The following is a 16,694-nucleotide window of genomic DNA, read 5'->3' as shown; positions in this document are numbered from 1 at the left end:
GCTCCAAGGGTGCTTGTCCCAAAAGAGAGGAAAGTGGATGTCAATTGTCTTTTGTGACCCAGCCTCACAAGTCACAGTGTCACTTCCAATGCATTGTTTTTGTGGAGGCAGTCAAGAGTCCTGCCCAAGCTCCAGGGGAGGAGATACACAGCCCTTTTCTTGATGGGAAGAATGTCAAAGAATTTACAGATGTGCTTTGAAACCTCCACAGAGCTTCAGTTTCTCCATATATCAAATGAGACAATAATACTTCTTGAGCTAGATCATTTGGGGAAGATGGCAGAAGGGAGAATAAATGGGGCTAATGCTGATGAGCTCCTATGGTGAAAATTAAGGTGCTATCCAAGCTTAGGAGATAGACAATGAGAAAAATCTGCCTGGTGTTACTAATTCTCAAGTTAGACCATATTATAACATTTCAGAAGCTGAAAAGCAAACATAGTTCTCACTGACATTCTTCCCTTCAATAAATAGGTCATCTGAGTGGTAAGAATTTAATTTCTCCCATTGGATCAACAATAAAGCCATTTTGAATGAAAGAGAAATAGAGCCTGTAAGCATTTTTGCTTTTTCCTGAATTTGCCCTTGACGAAAATAAGATTGCCCATCACTGCTATGCACCTTGTTCCAAGCTCAACATTTTGCAAATGTTGCTGCATATCAATGTTTCTAGTGGAAAGAATTTAAGGACAAAAATGAGTTGTCACTGGCCTACTTATCATGAAATACAATTGTCATTTTTACTCTGTATGTAGAAATAAGTAACAATTTGTCCTACACCCACTTGAATTGTCATTCTAATAACAATTAATTACACTCATTTACTAGTTAGAAGTCTTGGCTGTTAACATTTTTGAAAACATGAGCAGGCTTAACAAAAAAGAGCACTGCAGGCTACCTCAAGACTTGGAGTCCTAGAATGTGGGTGGACCTCAGGAAGGTCTGCAACCCACAACTGCTGGGAAACAGGATTCCACAGAATTCATTCACTCATGCACTCTCTCTCTCTCTCTCCCCAACCTGTTTCTCACTGTGTCTACTGCACTCCAGTCTCCCTGCAGACCGATTTTTTCTATTTATCAGCTGACATGACAAGCAGAAGGTGGCTGCTCCATCATTTTCTATTTTGAATCTTTCATTCAGCAGACTTGCCCAAGCTAAAATGAGACCTTCTAGTTACTGGTTCAGATTCTTGGGGGAGATGATATGCTGGGTCCTGCATGGAGCAACATCCATTCCCCTGGGGTGAAGGGTCAAGTCAGAAAGTTCAGCTACACTCCTGGATGTAGGTGGGGAAAAGGGGAGGCAAGGAGGGGAGAGGACAGGTGAACAGGGGCTAAGCGATTCCTTTTGAAATGGAAGGACACTCCAGAGGGTGTTTTTACTCACACATTTTCCTGCTGTACTAGACTTAAGGGCAGGACTATGTTTTATTCATTTGTTCTGTCAATATCAAGCTCACTGCCCAACCCATAGTAAGTATTCAGAGCATGCTCAACTTATGTTTTTACTGTCACATTTCTTGAGTAATGAAACTACCCAGGTATCTGGTCATGGGTACAGATTTTGAGAACCTTGTGATAATTAGCACACACTCTTTTAAGCCCATCTTGATAACTTGAAATGTAACCAAAAGGTTCATGTTAATATCTGAAAACAAACTTCTCAAATATAATTAATGTCTTCTCTTTAATGAAATGTCACAAAATGCACTTTAGGTGGGATTCTTACTCTTTGTAAGAAATAGCATAAAGAAAAAGTACATAATGATCAAGGGAAGTCTGAGCACATAGCATTTGGATATATAGATGTTTTAGCCTTATAATCTAAATAATGCTCATATGGACTGATTGCCAGCAATGTATATTTTAGAGTCTGTGGACCAGAGACACACTAGGCCTTTATAAAAGATACTCATTTGAAATGAAAAAAGAAAATGATTTGAGGTAGATTATTTGGAAAAGATTGAAGGTAGGAGGAAAAATAATGCAGTGAAAATGTAGCACTCAAGCTAGCCCTTCTCAAAGAGAAAAAATTATACACCAGTCTCATTTTAATCAAAGCATAACAGGTTTTTGAGCTAGAAGGGAAGCATATATTTCACCCCTCATAATAACTGAGTGGCTTGGCCAAAATTGCCGAGCTGACCTGGAGTGTCAAGGGAATAAGGTGTCCAAGCATGCAAAGTCCTGGAAGAAGTGGTTCATTCTTCCCAGGGCCTGCCATTTGCAGTTTCAAAGGGAATTCTCAGCCAGGACTGATTTAATCTTAGGCAATAAATGGGGTGGCTTCTGGGACTTAAGGCCTGTAGTCCTGGCAGGCAACTGGGTGCCCGAAGCTCATCTCTGCAGGTGCAACTGCCACACTCTAATGGGTTTGCTCCTCTGCCAGCCGCTTTCCTTGCCCACTTTTCCAGAATTGCACTAAGCTGGGAGGCCTGATACAAAATGTTGATGTCTAGTTTTATGAACCTTCCAGCTACCTTTTCCAACTCATTCACATCAATCTCTTCACTCTGGTCTATTTTCCAGGCTGCTACCTCCCCACATGGTGGTGTCACAACCTGCCTGGGGTGTTGCAATGGGCTGTCAGTGGTATTGCAAGTCATTGGTTACTAAAAATAGAGTTCCAAAGTCTAAACAACTTACTTTTCAATAGATAAATTAAAGAGAACTCAAGTGGATCCCCATGATTTGCCACACGCAGTTGCCCTGAACATATTTTCTCATGAAAGCCTGTAATTATTGGATGGGCCTTTATTTTCAAGGAAGCAATGTTTAGCTTTTAAAGGAAACCACAACTCACGGTGTTTATCTTTTATGAAGGTTCCACCTCACAAGATAGTGTAGTGTGAAGGGTCAGGCAGACTGGCCTTCCCTGGGTTCATTTCCAGTTAGCTCCTCTAACTAGCGGTCTGACCTTAGGCAAATTACTCAGCCTCTCTGTGTTGTCCCCTCTATAGACAAGGGATAATAAAAGCATGCACCTTGTAGGTTGTTGGGAGAATTAAATGATATATATGAAAGAACAGTGCACGGGACCTGGCAAGGGCTAGTTTTACAATAGCTATTAACATTTGTTGTTGGGAGGCTTTTCCTTTTCCGAGGGTTTTCCTTGATGTTTCCCTGTCATTTGGCCTTTGGGTGTAAAGCTCCAGTGTGTTGCTACTGCACTGACTCATGCCCGCAGGGAAACACACAGGGTGCCTCAGCCTGGATTGCTTTTGTTTTCAAGATTCTTAAAATTCCATGGGCCTCTTCCTTGGCTGGCTCCAGAAATGCGTCTCAGGCTTGGGTAGCTCCAGAAAAAATGGGGTTTGGCATGAGATTTACTCCAAAACATTTCATGACTCTCTTGATTGGCTCCTCACACTTGCACCTTGATTCATTTCTCCTTGCCTACATTTATCATTTTCAGGCTCTTGCTGTTTCTGGCCAGTCCAGGGATGGGGGAAGGAAAATTCTTGCTGAGGTTTTCCAAGCTGTAGCAAAGCTGGGTCTGGGTGGAGGAGAGGGATAGGGTCTAGGAGGCAAATTCCTGGAATTCTAGGTTGAAGTTCCAAACTGTTTTTCAATCATTGCTGTGTAATGCTGTGCACTGCAGCTAATTAGCATCTGTGATCTGATCTAAGTCTTAGAGAGGCTACAATTTCTACAACAGAGACCAGTGCCTTGGAAAAGGGCTACCTCTGATGTATGAAAGCTGCTTCTGAATTTTAATCTGAGTGACATCCTGCATTCCTTGTTACCTCACTGCTTTTTCTTTTTACTGCACAGACTCTGCATAAAGACAAATTAATGTGTATTAAAAACCTATCATATAACCAAGGAATAAAAATAGAGATAATTTTTTCTTTCCCTACAGTTGTGGGCCCAGCCTCACCATTGGGCAGGCACCTAAAAAGTACAGATGCCTTCCCTTTCTGATTTCACTGGTCTGGGCGAGGCTGAGGCACTGGCATTTCCTAAAGGCTCCCAGGTAATGTGAATGTTGCCAGGGCTCCAGGGGTGAAACCTGGCAGGCCGGGGGGTGTGCACAAAGCAGCTGTGGCTGTCCCTCTGTACCTCCTCCCCGCCATCTTGGTCCTGAAGGAAAGGGTCAGGTGACACCAAAGACACCTCCCACAGGCCCCAAAATGTTGATACATCTGTGTGACCTTGTAACAAAGTTTTATAAATAGCATGTGGCCTATTGTTACCTACCTCATTTTCTTGGCAGTATTTTCAAGACCTGTTTCCAAGATCCATCTTAAACTACTAAAGAAGAAGAATTATGGACATTCAATAGCTATTCCTCCAAAATATGACTCCAAAAAGAATGAAGAAGGGTAAACTTTCTGAAAATGTATCTCGTGCTTTTTTCATTTTTTTCGACCAGCAAAATGTTTGCTTCTCCTGAATGTCTCCTTCACAAATGTATAGCTTATTAAGTATTAATAATAGAGGAATTTGAAAATATATTTGTCTTAGAAAATGCAAAATGGAAGCAAATGATTGAATGAGCTCTGACGGTATGTCCGGCCCAGTGTTGGCCATGGGCGCTGTGGTGTGCCACCGAGTCCCCCTCAGGTCTGAAGCCAGAGATGTAGGTTGCTGAGGGCTCAAAATTGAGTCCCTCTGTGGGAAGTGCTCTTGGATGTGCACATTCAATGGAGCTGCCTCACTTAGGTTTCTCCCACTCCTTGCAAGCAGTCAGCATCAATAATTGAGGTGTTGCCCAAGGCTTTCAATCCTTGCTGCAGTTGGGGAAGACTTGGAAGGGCCACTCTAGCTCCAGGGTTCCCTGTGGATTGGCTGAGGCCTCTGTTACAACTGCAGTGCCATTCAATTTCTCTTTGTCAGATTCTACTTTCTTTGCTCCCTTACAGGTTTTGTTTTTGAAAGCATCCCACCCATTTGCAAACCACCTGCATGCAGATTTTCATCTCAGTCTCTGCCTTCTGGGAAACCCAACCTAATACAGAACTTTCCCTCGGGAAACTTTAACAGAGAAGTTGGACAAACAGGCAAAAAGTGTGGTTAAGTGATATGACAGGGACAGTCTAGGTTACTGTATGGCCCAGGAGAGGAGAGGAAAGTTCGTGTGGGAACTGATTCTCGATGAGATGTGAAGGATGCACCAGTCATCCAGGAGAGATGCAGGGCTGACCACACAGAAGTGTGATGGTTCAAGAGGAGAGTATCTGTACAGCTCCAGGGGATAGAGGGCCCAGAGTATTGCAGAAAGGTGAGAGATGACAGGGACTGGGGAGGAAGAGTAGGGAAAAGGTATGAATGGCGGATCACAAAGGCCAAGTGTGTCATGTTTAAGAATTTGAAGGTGCTAAATGACTTTTTTAAAAAAGGGAGTGACATCAGATTTGCGTATTAGTAGTAGTTCTCTGGAAGATGGATGGGCAGCAAGAGAAGATGCAAAGCCTCCCATTAGGAGGTTGCTGGGACCCTGGGGAATTGGTAGTGGACCGGAGCAGTGAGAATGAAAGAGAGGAATTTATTTAAGAGACCTGTGTGAGACAGAAGCCGTAGGACTCGGTGATTGATGGATGTTGGAGATAAGAGAAAAAATAAGGATTATTCCCTGGATGGGGGGAAAAGGGGAATCATGGTACCATTTACTGAGTTTAGGAGACTGGAAGAGAAGCAGGCTTGGATTTGGGGGTTTAAGGTACTAAAATGACATCCCCAGTGTGAGCATCGAATGGGCAGTTGGGAATATGGTCTGAGGCTCAGGGAGCAGATCTGGGCTGGATACCCAGATGTGGAAAGCAAAAGAGAAAAGATAGTAATGAGATTGCTGAGGGCACATATGTGGAGTGAAAACAGAAGAGACTAGTTTAGAACCCTAGGGGACATCAACATTTAGTAAACACAAGGGGCCTTCAGGGGAGAGACCAAAAAAAAAAAAAACCAGCCGAAGAGACACAAAAACCAAGAGCATGTGGGTCAGAGAAACCAAAGGAAGGGAGTGTTCAGATGACAAGATAAAGGCTGAGGTGTCCTGTGGCCCAGCGACAGGAAGGTTACCAGCGATCTCGGTGAGGGCAGGTCTGTGGCGTGTTAGACACCACACCAGACTTCAAGAGCCTGAGTGACTGGGAAATGAGGAAGCAGAGGCAACAGGTACAAGGGACACTGCTAGTGGTGCCTGTGAAAGGGGCAGGAGGCAGAGGCCATTGCCTTGGGAGATGTGGGTTTGGAGGAGGGTCCTAGTCAAGACAGAAGCCACTTGGGCAAGCTTAAGGCATTGGACCACAGCTCAGATGGTTTGAGAGATGACCAAGCAGTTGGCTGGAAGAGCGAGGCACCAAGCTGGTGGACTGGGGTCGGAGGGGGAGGCTGTGTGCGGAAGAGAGACTCCTTCCTACAGGGAGGGAGGGTCTTGGTGAGTTTGGGGGGCATGGGAGGACAGGAGCACAGCTCCTTTTGATGCTGTACAGCTTCTATGTGGGGCAGGAGGCAAGACAGTCTTCTGCGGGTGTGGGAGTGGTGACAAGTTTGAGAAACTAGTTGTCTTAGTCAGCTCAGGCTGCTAGAATGGGATACTATAGACTGGGTGGCCTATAAAACCCCAGAAATTTCTTTCTGAGCAGCTCAGAAGCTGGGAAGTCCATGGTCAGCACACTGGCAGACTCAGTGTCTGGCGGGGGCCTCCCTCCTGGTCCGTGGATGGCCTTCCTTTCACAGTGTTCTTCTGTGGCGGGAGGCGGGGAGGAGCTCTCAAGTCTCTTCTGTAAGGCACTGATTCCATTCCTGAGGGCTGTGCTGTCATGATCTGATCACCACCCAAAGGCCCCATGTCCAAACACCACCACACTGGGGATTAGGTTTCAACACATAATTCTGAAGGGACACAAATATTCAGTCTGGAGCTCTAGTGAACATCTGCTATACCTGATCTGGAGAATGGGACCAGAGGAATGTAGAAGGAATCCAGGGCAGCACTTAGGGTCCAGTTGCTGAGGGAAACTAAGAATGCATAGGGGTTCCTGCCTTCCAAATTGTAGGATTTCTCCTGTGCTCCTCAGCAACACGGGTGTAGACCCAAAGTTGGCATGCAATTTTGCCAGGTGGGTGAGAGAGAAGGACTATTGGGGTAGGAGGTCAGGGTCCTGGCAGAGAGAGCTGCAGTGATGGGCCCTGGCACTTCAGACGGAATAATGGAGAGACTCAGAGTCATTGGCAGTTGGGTGGTTTGAATTTTAAAATGCAGAGGCAAAGCCAGATTGGGGTGATGAAAGGGATCAGGGTGAGACCATAAGAGTGGGTGGGTGACCTGGAGTAGGAGTGCAGGTCACAGAGGTGAGGGTGCCAAGGAGCTGGGAGGCCGGGTTAGAAGGGGGAAGTGCTGGCAGGGCCAGAGAGGACTGGGGCCAGGGCTAGAATGAATGGGGGTGTTACCAAGCAGTGTGTACAGGACAGCAGTGGCAAAGGGTAGAGATGACATGGAGTTCCAAGGAGTTGTCCATGAGCAGTTCGGGGGAAAGGAGGGTTGGAGCTATGGAGGAATGAGCCCCTCACAGGAGAAGAGGTCTCTAGGAGGAGCTGTGAGGTGGGGACTACTGAGAGGAACTGAGTGTATCAGGCCTGGTTGGTGGTCTCAGAGAGCACAAGGAGGCAACGTAGGGGTGAGAGCCAAGTGGGATATATCCAGGTGCTTACCCTGGAGATGGGTCAGGAGTCTGATGATACAATGTCTAAGTGAACCAGTCCCCCGCCTTATCTGTGTCTGGGGGCAGGTGAGAGGGAGGCTCAGGCTTTTGACCAGAAGTCAGCAGAGGCCCCCTGGATGCAAGCAAGTCCTGGTCCCAGTTAGAGGCTAGAGGTGGCATTTACTGGCTCCCGGTATTCCTGAGACCACGTGTATGTGTGTGTGTGGGAGCTCAGCATCCGTCAGGGAGGAATGTTCAGGTCCAGACAGATTCAGAGGACTTTCAGGGCCCGGATCCATGCCGGGGCACTCTGGGTATGTACTTTGTTCCAGCTTACCCTGTCTCTCTAACTAAACTGTAAGCCCTGTGGGGATGGAGACTTAGTATACGAATTTTTAATGTCTCTAATATCTGCTAAGGACATAGTAAGCCCTCAGTAACAGAACTGCGTTTTAGAGAGACATGCATCTCTGCCACAGAGGGCTTCTTGAGGATGCACTATAACCAGGACTGATAATGAACTCTCTCAGTTTCTCAGGAACACTTACTGGAGCATGAATAGTTTAAATTACAAGGTCAGCTACCAGAAAGAAAGAAGATAAAATTTGAAAAGCAATAAAGTAGCAATTTACATTTGTTCTCACCAGAGACTAAAGGAACACATTATAATTCTGTGACAAGTTAATGCTGGAGCTTTGCTGAAAGCTGAATGTTACACAGATAGGTTTTACTGCAACCACTGTAGGTTTCTGCGATTGTGCAGGTTCCTTTCTCGATATGAGCAACTAATGAGGAACCTGAAACTCGCCAGAATCTAGAACTTGACCCCAAGACACCTCTCCAAGAGAGATCAAGCGACCCAGTCCAAAGAAGTGAGAAATAGATGCCATAGCCAAGATTTCCCTTTTGCTGTTGCTCTGTGAGTAGGAGAGCAAGTGTTAGGAAAAGTGCGAAATTTGAAAGTGTTAAATAGGGCCTTTAAAATGCCAATGTAGAGAAATAAGGAAATTGGTTCTCATCATAGTCTTCCCTTGACCAAATTTCACTTTTCATTGCTCATTTAACAGTGTTTCCCTGGTCCCTATACTTTAATATCACTAAGCTTTAGTTTTGCACATTCACTTGTCTTTCTCTATTATTTTATGCTCATTTCCTTTTAATATTCTCTCTCTCCATTGACAGTTTTGTTTATTTATTTATTTATTATTAAGGTATTGATATACACTCTTAAGAAGGTTTCATATGAAAAAACAATGTGGTTATTACATTCACCCCCATTATCATGTCCCCCCCATACCCCATTGCAGTCACTGCCCATCAGTGTAGTAAGATGCCAGAGTCACCATTTGCCTTCTCTGTGCTACACTGTCTTTCCCCTGATCCCTCCACCATGTGTGCCAATCATAATACCCCTGAATCTCCTTCTCCCGCCCTCCCCACCTGCCTTCCCCCACCCCTCCCCTTTGGTAACTGCTAGTCCCTTCTTGAAGTGTGTGAGTCTGTTGCTGTTTCCTTCCTTCAGTTTTGCTTTGTTGTTATACTCCACAAATGAGGGAAATCATTTGGTACTTGTCTTTCTCCACCTTTCATTGCCAAAGTTTTAAAAAACTATTTTTTAATTAAAATTTTTTATTTCAAATGCCCAAAGTGTAGCTTTTAGTGAGAAGAGGATTGGGTTTGCACCCTGGGGACTAGACCAGGGATTCTTCACTGAGTGGTTGCTCTGTTAGGTTCCTGTCCCTGGAATTGGTCTGCCTTGGCCCAGTATTTCTATAGTGGCACATAAGTACCTTCTTGGTGCATCCAGAATTCCTGAAAAGAAAAGCACATTAAAGAAGGCCAGTGGTTATAACGCTTAATCTGTTATAATCTTGAATCAATTCCTAGGATCATCTGTGCATAACACATTTTTTAAAAAGGCGCTTTCAAACAAAAAAAGTCTTTTTTTTTTTTTTTTTAGTATCCACCACTATGTGGCAGGCACTGGCCTAAGGGTACAGATAAGAATTATCTCAATTCCCTGCTCTTATGGATCTCACAGTTTATATACAAAATGAAATCCAGCATATAGCCTTCCATGACCGTTCTAGTTTCTGCTCTACCACCTTCCTGTGTGAAACATCCTGTGTGGGAGGGGAGAGGGGCAAGAGTTGCCTACTGTTTTATCTGGGCTTAATGACCCACCAGATGGGATCATTTGTAAAACACATGTGGGAAGCAGGGAACTTCAGGGGAGGATCAACTGCTCAGACAGCTAAGGTAAGTGAAGCCCAGGGAGTGCAGGGCTGGTCCAAAGATCACACAGCTGTCATTGCTCTTCCAGGCTCTACTCTGCTGCATCCTCACACCCATCCTAGACTGTCAGCCTCAAGCACTGGGAGGACAGAGGACCTGCCATCTTCCTTACACATCATCCACTGCTTTGAACATTTATTGTGCAACTACTTTAATGGAAGTAGTTGTTAGATACTTTATATACACTGTCTTACCTTTTACAAACTTGTAGGGTAGATGTTTTTATTAATACCAATTTAGAGATGAGGAAACTGATACAAAAAGGTCTTATAAATTGGCCAAGGTTACAGGGCTAGTATGTGTCAGAGCAAAGACTGGAATCTGGGCCTAAATTTACCATATTTTTAACCAATACCCTTTACTGCCCCTCTCAGAGATTCTCCACTTGGTCACCAAGCCAAAGAAGAGAGAGGTCCCATCAGCACTGATGGACGGATCAAAACCTGCTGGGTGTGTCTTAAATATAGGTGTTCCTCTTTCAATTCAATTCAGCAAACTTGCATAGCCAGGTTCTAGAAATTTGAGAGGATGGCTAGAACTAAGTGACATTCCAGCATACTGCAGAACACAAGGCCTCCTCACCGGCCTTCTCACCACCCCTTCTGAATAATTCTTTGATTATGTTATCTCCTTCATTCATTCACTTCATTTAATCACTCAACAAGTGTTTCCTCTGATAAAATGATACCTGTTGAAGGGAGGCAGTTCTGAATCCAGCATACCATGTACGGGGGGAGACAATCCAATACTTCAATTATTGAACCTCATTTTCCATTGTAATTTTCTAATCATTAAAAAAGATCAGTCATCAAATTATTTGTATTATCCTCAACAGGCATTGGATTATGTTTCTTTTAATCTAATGGATAAATTAAAATAAATCCAGTAGGGTAACACTGGATCCATCTGAGACATTACTTCAGAATCCAAGCATTCTATAATATCACTTCCAATAATTTTAAAAAAAAGTCAGTGTGTAAAAAGTCGATCCTAGCTCCAATAAAGACACCTGAAAACCCACAAACTATACAGATTATGAGGGGTTATTAACTAGCATAGCAAGAATTTTTCCCTTACAAAAGAATTCATTGTCCCTTAAAATACATAATAGTGAATGAATGTATTAGCTTCTTTAATAAATCGCGGGGCAGAGAACTTAAGGGAGAGGATCCACAGCCATGTGAAGCCGCTGGAATTACAATGGTGATAAGAACGATGTGGCTTGATTTACAAAACTGGAACTTACGGACTTTTGGGTCAAGCCCACTGGACACGGCGAGAACGGGAACCTTTCCATTGTCAAGGAGGCTGTAAGGCTGCGCGCCGCGAACGCCGGCGTCTTGGGGGGAAGGGGAGAAGGGCTAACTGGGATCTGCCCGGTTCTCCCAATCTTCCTGGGCTTCTTTAACTCAGGAATTGAGCTCCGTGAAAAAAAAATTTTTTTTTCGACTAAAGTTTTGTATTTTATCAGCAAATAAAAATTTCTGCTTTCTTTTAAGCCACGAAGTTACAGCATGTGAAACTAACAGAACATACGTGCTGATAGTCTTTCCGTTTCGGGCCATTCAACTTTATCACCCTCAGCCTGGACTCCTACCCTGGTTTTCAATTTACATTTCTGTCAGACACAGACTGTGTCTCAACCCTTACCAGCTCCCCTGGGATACTTCGCTGCCATTTTTAATCGGGTTGTCCCGTTCGTCCCATCAGTGAAAGAGGGAGCTGCCCTCGGCAGCGGACTGAAGGGTGAGGCCACACGTCGTGGTACCAGGAGGCCGAGGCTCGACTTGGTGGATCGCCTTCCCGCGGCGGGGCGCTCGCTTAGCGACCGCCCCCACCGGTCGTTCCCGAGTGCCTCCTTCCCGACTGGCCGCCCCCGCAACAAGCTTCCCGGGCAACGCGAGCTTTGCCCGGCACGACGCGCAGCCTTAATCCCGTTAGAAACTTCAACCAGCGGCCACCCCAAGAGAGCCCTTTCTTTTTCCAGGCCACTCCCACAGGGCGGGGCCGCTCCCGGAAAGAGGTCCGCGCGCTCTCCCAGACAGAGCCCCGCTCGGGCCCGGGGCAGGGCAAGGGTCGCAGGACAGCCGCGAGGTCCGCCCCGGCCAGCGCAGGGAGTCTGCGCGTGCGCGCTAGCAGGCCTGGAGCGCGCGTCCGGCGCGGAGGGGCAGCGGAGGCAGGGCCGCGGCCGCTCGCAGGGTGTCCCCGCCCCCGACCCCCGGCGTTTCGCGGTCGCCGTGACAACCGGAGCGGCGGCAACGGCTGCGGGCGCGCAAGTCCGGCGCCGCCTCCCGGCCGCACAGCCAGCCAGGCAGGCAGCTGCCGCCTGGCTTTGCAGCTATCCCCGCCTCCTGGCCCGCGGGGAGGGACCTGCCCGCCCTCCGCTCGCCCGCCAGCCCGCGGGAGAGTGAGCGGCACTCGGGCTGCCCCGCCAGCCCGCCGATCCCTGGCCACCGTCCGGGCGCGCGCAGCGAGCAGGCGCGACTATGCCAAGATGGTCCTGCAGGCGCGGAACAAGCACCGAGAGGCAGCCCCTAAGCCGCCCCGCGCCTCCCGGTCGCCGCTGAGAGCGGCGCCGGACGCTGGCGCTGAGGAACCCGGGCCCGAGCGCGCGCCTCCGTCACCCGGGCGCAAGGGCGCCGCGGGCAGGAAGGGGCCCCGTGCTGAGCCCGTCGCGCCGCCCGCCGGGGGCGGTCTCCGGGGACGCCTGGCGGCCGGGCTGCGCGGGGCGCTGGGCCTGCGGCGCGCGGGGCGCGGCCGGACCTGGACCACGCTCTTGCTAGGTGAGCAGCCCCAGCGCACGGGCGCCGCCGGTTCGCGGAACTTTGAGGCGCGGGCCGCCCCTCTACCCTTGCCCTCCGCCTCCCTCCCGCCTTCGCGCAGCAGTGCCCCGCCGGCCAGTCTCTGCCTGTTTGCAACCCTCTCCGACTTTTCCTGGGACGTCCTCACCTCTTCTTCCCTTTCCCTTCCCCCTGGCTCAGCCTTCCTCGCTCCCTTACCATCCGCTCTCAGTCTCTGCATAAAAAAAATAAAATGGCCCCGAGATCAACAGCTGCCCGGCCTGGCCGGGAACTGACAGGTCTGAGCTAACTAGACTTGGGCGCTGCGGATTGGCGCGGACCGGCCGCCTTCCCGTAATCTCGGCCCCTGCTGGGGAGGATGGTTTGCTTTGGGATGGAAGCGATTAGCCCAAAGAAAGAGCAAGTCCCCTGTCCTAGAAAGTTACTAAACTTATAATTAAATTTTAGCGTGCTTTTTTTCTTCGTGGCCTTAAACCGCCGGTAACACTCTGCTTGTGATTCCCCTCGGTATGTCACTTTCCAGGTCGTGTTGTGTTTTGGGCACCCGAGCCATAATCCTCCCAGCTGCCCAGGGAACTTGTAGTGGGGAGGGCCTCCCTCCCTTTCCTGCTGCGATGTACCAAATGGATGATGTGTAACGATGTTTTGAAAAAATAAAGTTGAAATATTCACAGGTTGAGAACCGACTTCAGAGTTCCTTTGTTTTCTGATTGACATTCCGGTAAGGCAAGTTACTAGCAGTTGAATAACAGGCCTTATTTTTCTAAGTCAGCCAGTAAAATGCTGTAATACTTCCTTTCCTATATATTGCCATTAATGGGCCTTGGTTACTGAATTATTTAACTACAGGTGATTTATCCCTTATTATCTTTTAAAATTCCCTTAGTGACCCAAAAGAATTTGGAGTTCAATATAGGCGGAGGAATAGAACACAAGCAAATCGACTTCCCTTGAGATCAGAGCCACCACTAGAAGCCACTCAATCATAAAAAGCCAGAGTCATCACCGAGTGAGTGTGTGTGTTTTAATGGGCTCAGAAAGTTTGATGTTGTTTTGGGGGTACTTTTTTTTCTATTGTAGCTTAGAAAAATGAAGCATTTTCAGTGCATTCCTCCTTTTTTCAGTCCTGAGCTTGAAAAACCTTGCCGGAGTGCAGGTTAGATAAGTTCACCTTGGGGAGGCAGCATGGTACAGTAGATGAGACAAAGGCTCCAGATCCAGTTCTCAGTGGTTGAGTTTGGTGTTAAGTTTCAAGTAATTTCCTTTGTGAGCTTTCCTGCTCTGGCACATGGGATTCTCACCTGCCCTACTTACTCCACAGGCATGTCCTGAGGCGTAGAATTAAAACGAGTGGGTAATGTGTAGGCACTTAGAATCTAAGGCATTTAATAAGTTTTAGTTGCTATTATAAAAGCACATGCATAATACTGATTTGAGATCTACTGACAGAATGAAGTTTCATTTTTCTTTAATGGTAAGTATAAATATTAACCACTTTGCATGAAATACGGAAGGGCATCATTCACTTCAGGGAGGTTACAGTTACAAATAGAACAATACTGTCATTTTCTTTTTTGCATTTTTTTCCCTTGTAATTGCATTTCTTTAGAATCTTTTTATATTGGATGCCTTATATTTGGATTTAGTAATGCTCACACCTAAATATAGTTTGGTATTAACTGTGGCATTTTACTTGACCCACCCCTTTGGGCATTAGAAGGAGGTACAATTAAGGAGCTGTGCCTTGTTCTTGGGTATTATCTCTGGACACTGGCCGTCAGATATATGAAGGTTGGATGACCAGGCCAAGGTCTAGAGACTTTCTGTCCTTGCTAACCATCTACATGGGCCACAGGGCAGCTTGAGAGATGGTTCTGGAGAATGACTGGACTTGGGGTATTTGGTTCTTTTTTTGGCCTTTTACCCTTAGATCCTGTGAAAGGGAGCAGAATTTACATAGTTTTGAAAGCTGCTTCATTTCCTTCCACCTCCCAGAATGAGAGTGAGAGTTGAGCTAACACTGTATAGTTTTTTAGTACGGGGCTTTGCTGTGACAAATTAATTCATTTATGTTTAGGAAGCAGTTTTACAACTTGAGGCTCCCCGATGGAAGCACAGATTTTTAAGTTAGAAACTGACTAGGGGTCCCTGCTTCTGCTTCTCTCATGTCCTCCATATATGCTAAGCACTGATGAGCTCACTACCCACCAAGGGGGCCCATTCCACTGTTGGGCGGTGGTATGCACTGTTAAAAAATCCACATTAATAACTATAAATGCTTATGTTTGGACATTGTATATTATTTATTTAATAGTAACAGTTGTAACGAAGGGTTCTTGACCTGTTTATTTTCAGAAGTTTCAACCCAGTAGCTCTGTATATCAGCCAGGGGAGGCAGTGGTGTGGTAAGAAGAACCAGGACAATGTTTCTCCAGCTTTTTGACCACAACCCACAGTGAGGAACACCATTTACATTAAACCTCCTCACACTTCTGAAAGTGCAACCCAGAACATTTAAGCATGTGTCTGTCGATCTGTTTGTGTATGTCAATGTCCTGCAGGAAACAGATATAATAAATGGGGTGTTTTCAACAGTGTGAGCAGGTTTAAAGAACCCCCAAAGGCTGAAGCACACAGAAACTGTTAGCAGTTGGGAAGGTGCTACCACGTCTGGACCTGAAGGGGAAGAGGAGTTTCATTAGGAGCTGAACCCAGGGAGCACTGTGCCGTGGGGGAAGTATCCCCCAAGAGGAGTGACCCCAAACATCCTCTTCCCACCCTCTGATCTGCTGGTGCCTCTCACAGGCTGACCAGCTGGAAACCCTAAGGCTAAGTCGGTAGTGTTAGCCTCCTGGGGCTGGGAGCAAGGCAGGGAAGGGAGGAGGTGGATTTGGAGAGGCAGAGGGAAACTAACCAGCACGTACGTGCATATATTTAACACAAAATGTCATGTAACAATATTTAACCCTATAATGTACAGTACATTCTGGTTTTTTTTTTTTTTAAAGCTGTATTTACCATGAAGTTGATTTCTAAAACTGCCTTAGAAGAACTGTTTCCTGATTCTATACTAGTTTCAAATTAGTTGGGTACCTGAGCAAGGCACTGAGCTTCTCTGAGCCTTAGTTTGTACACATGAAAAATGGGGGACCTGGACTAGATTAGTAGTTTTTAGTCTTAGCTGTATACTAGAGTCACCTGGAAACTTTAAAAAACCCTGATGGGCAAATGACACATCAGACCAATTAAAGCAGCATCTGGGGAAGGGGTCAGGTGGAGGGAAGCATCAGTAGTTTTGAAGTTTGATTTCCTGCCTCTCTTTAGAAGCAGACTGTTTAGTGTCACTGAACTGATGTTCCTGCATACAGTAGTCAGTCCCCTGAAACTAAGTAAATCTCCTCCACTTTTAATGCAGACACAGATAGTCCCATTTGCCAGAAGTTTCTCCTAGTCTTTTTGTTTTCTCAAAATTGGGGCTGTAAGCTGTCCTTTATTATCTGACACAGCTATTTCCATTAGAGTTGAGAGAAGAGTGACATGTTTCTTGAATCTGTGTTCCTTATCAAAAGAGGGAAGATCAAGGGATAGCTGGTTAGGGCTCCATGTTTCAGGGATAAATGGGAGCAGTGCTTTCCTCTGTGGGAATAAAGAATGTAGTGTTAAATATGCAAAAAAGCATGTGTATGGTTGTGGGGAAAATGGAAGTTCCTACAGCCAGGATCCTCACCTGACCCTGAGTACTTGATGATGTAATCTGGATTAACATTAGCCTACTGCTAGGCTAATGCTTCCACACCATAGGTGATAAACTATTATTGACTGAGTCACTATATAAAGAGCTCTGCCTGGTGCTCTGGGCAGAGGCAGAGATGGGGGTGGATTACGGGACCTGCAGACTGCTGGATGCAGATGTGATTCTAGTGCTCGACCTACTGCTGGGAGAATAAAGC

At 46.4% G+C, this 16,694-nt stretch overlaps 1 protein-coding gene across 4 annotated transcripts in view; it reads left to right on the top strand.

Moving 5' to 3' along the window:
- The first annotated feature begins 11,958 nt into the window (after positions 1-11,958).
- DPY19L1 (dpy-19 like C-mannosyltransferase 1) overlaps positions 11,959-16,694 on the top strand; it is a 108,597-nt gene continuing 103,861 nt past the window's right edge. For all 4 annotated transcript variants that reach the window (XM_036897358.2, XM_057504652.1, XM_057504651.1 and 1 more), the window contains exon 1: positions 11,959-12,726. In XM_036897358.2, the coding sequence (XP_036753253.2) occupies positions 12,438-12,726 (289 nt within the window). In that variant the 5' untranslated portion in view covers positions 11,959-12,437. The remainder of the gene's footprint in view (positions 12,727-16,694) is intronic.

This window comes from Manis pentadactyla, chromosome 7 (genome assembly GCF_030020395.1).
Source record: "Manis pentadactyla isolate mManPen7 chromosome 7, mManPen7.hap1, whole genome shotgun sequence".
NCBI classification, from domain to species: Eukaryota; Metazoa; Chordata; class Mammalia; order Pholidota; family Manidae; genus Manis; species Manis pentadactyla.
Note: the sequence above shows the minus strand (reverse complement) of the source record. Positions and strands in the feature narration are given on the sequence as shown.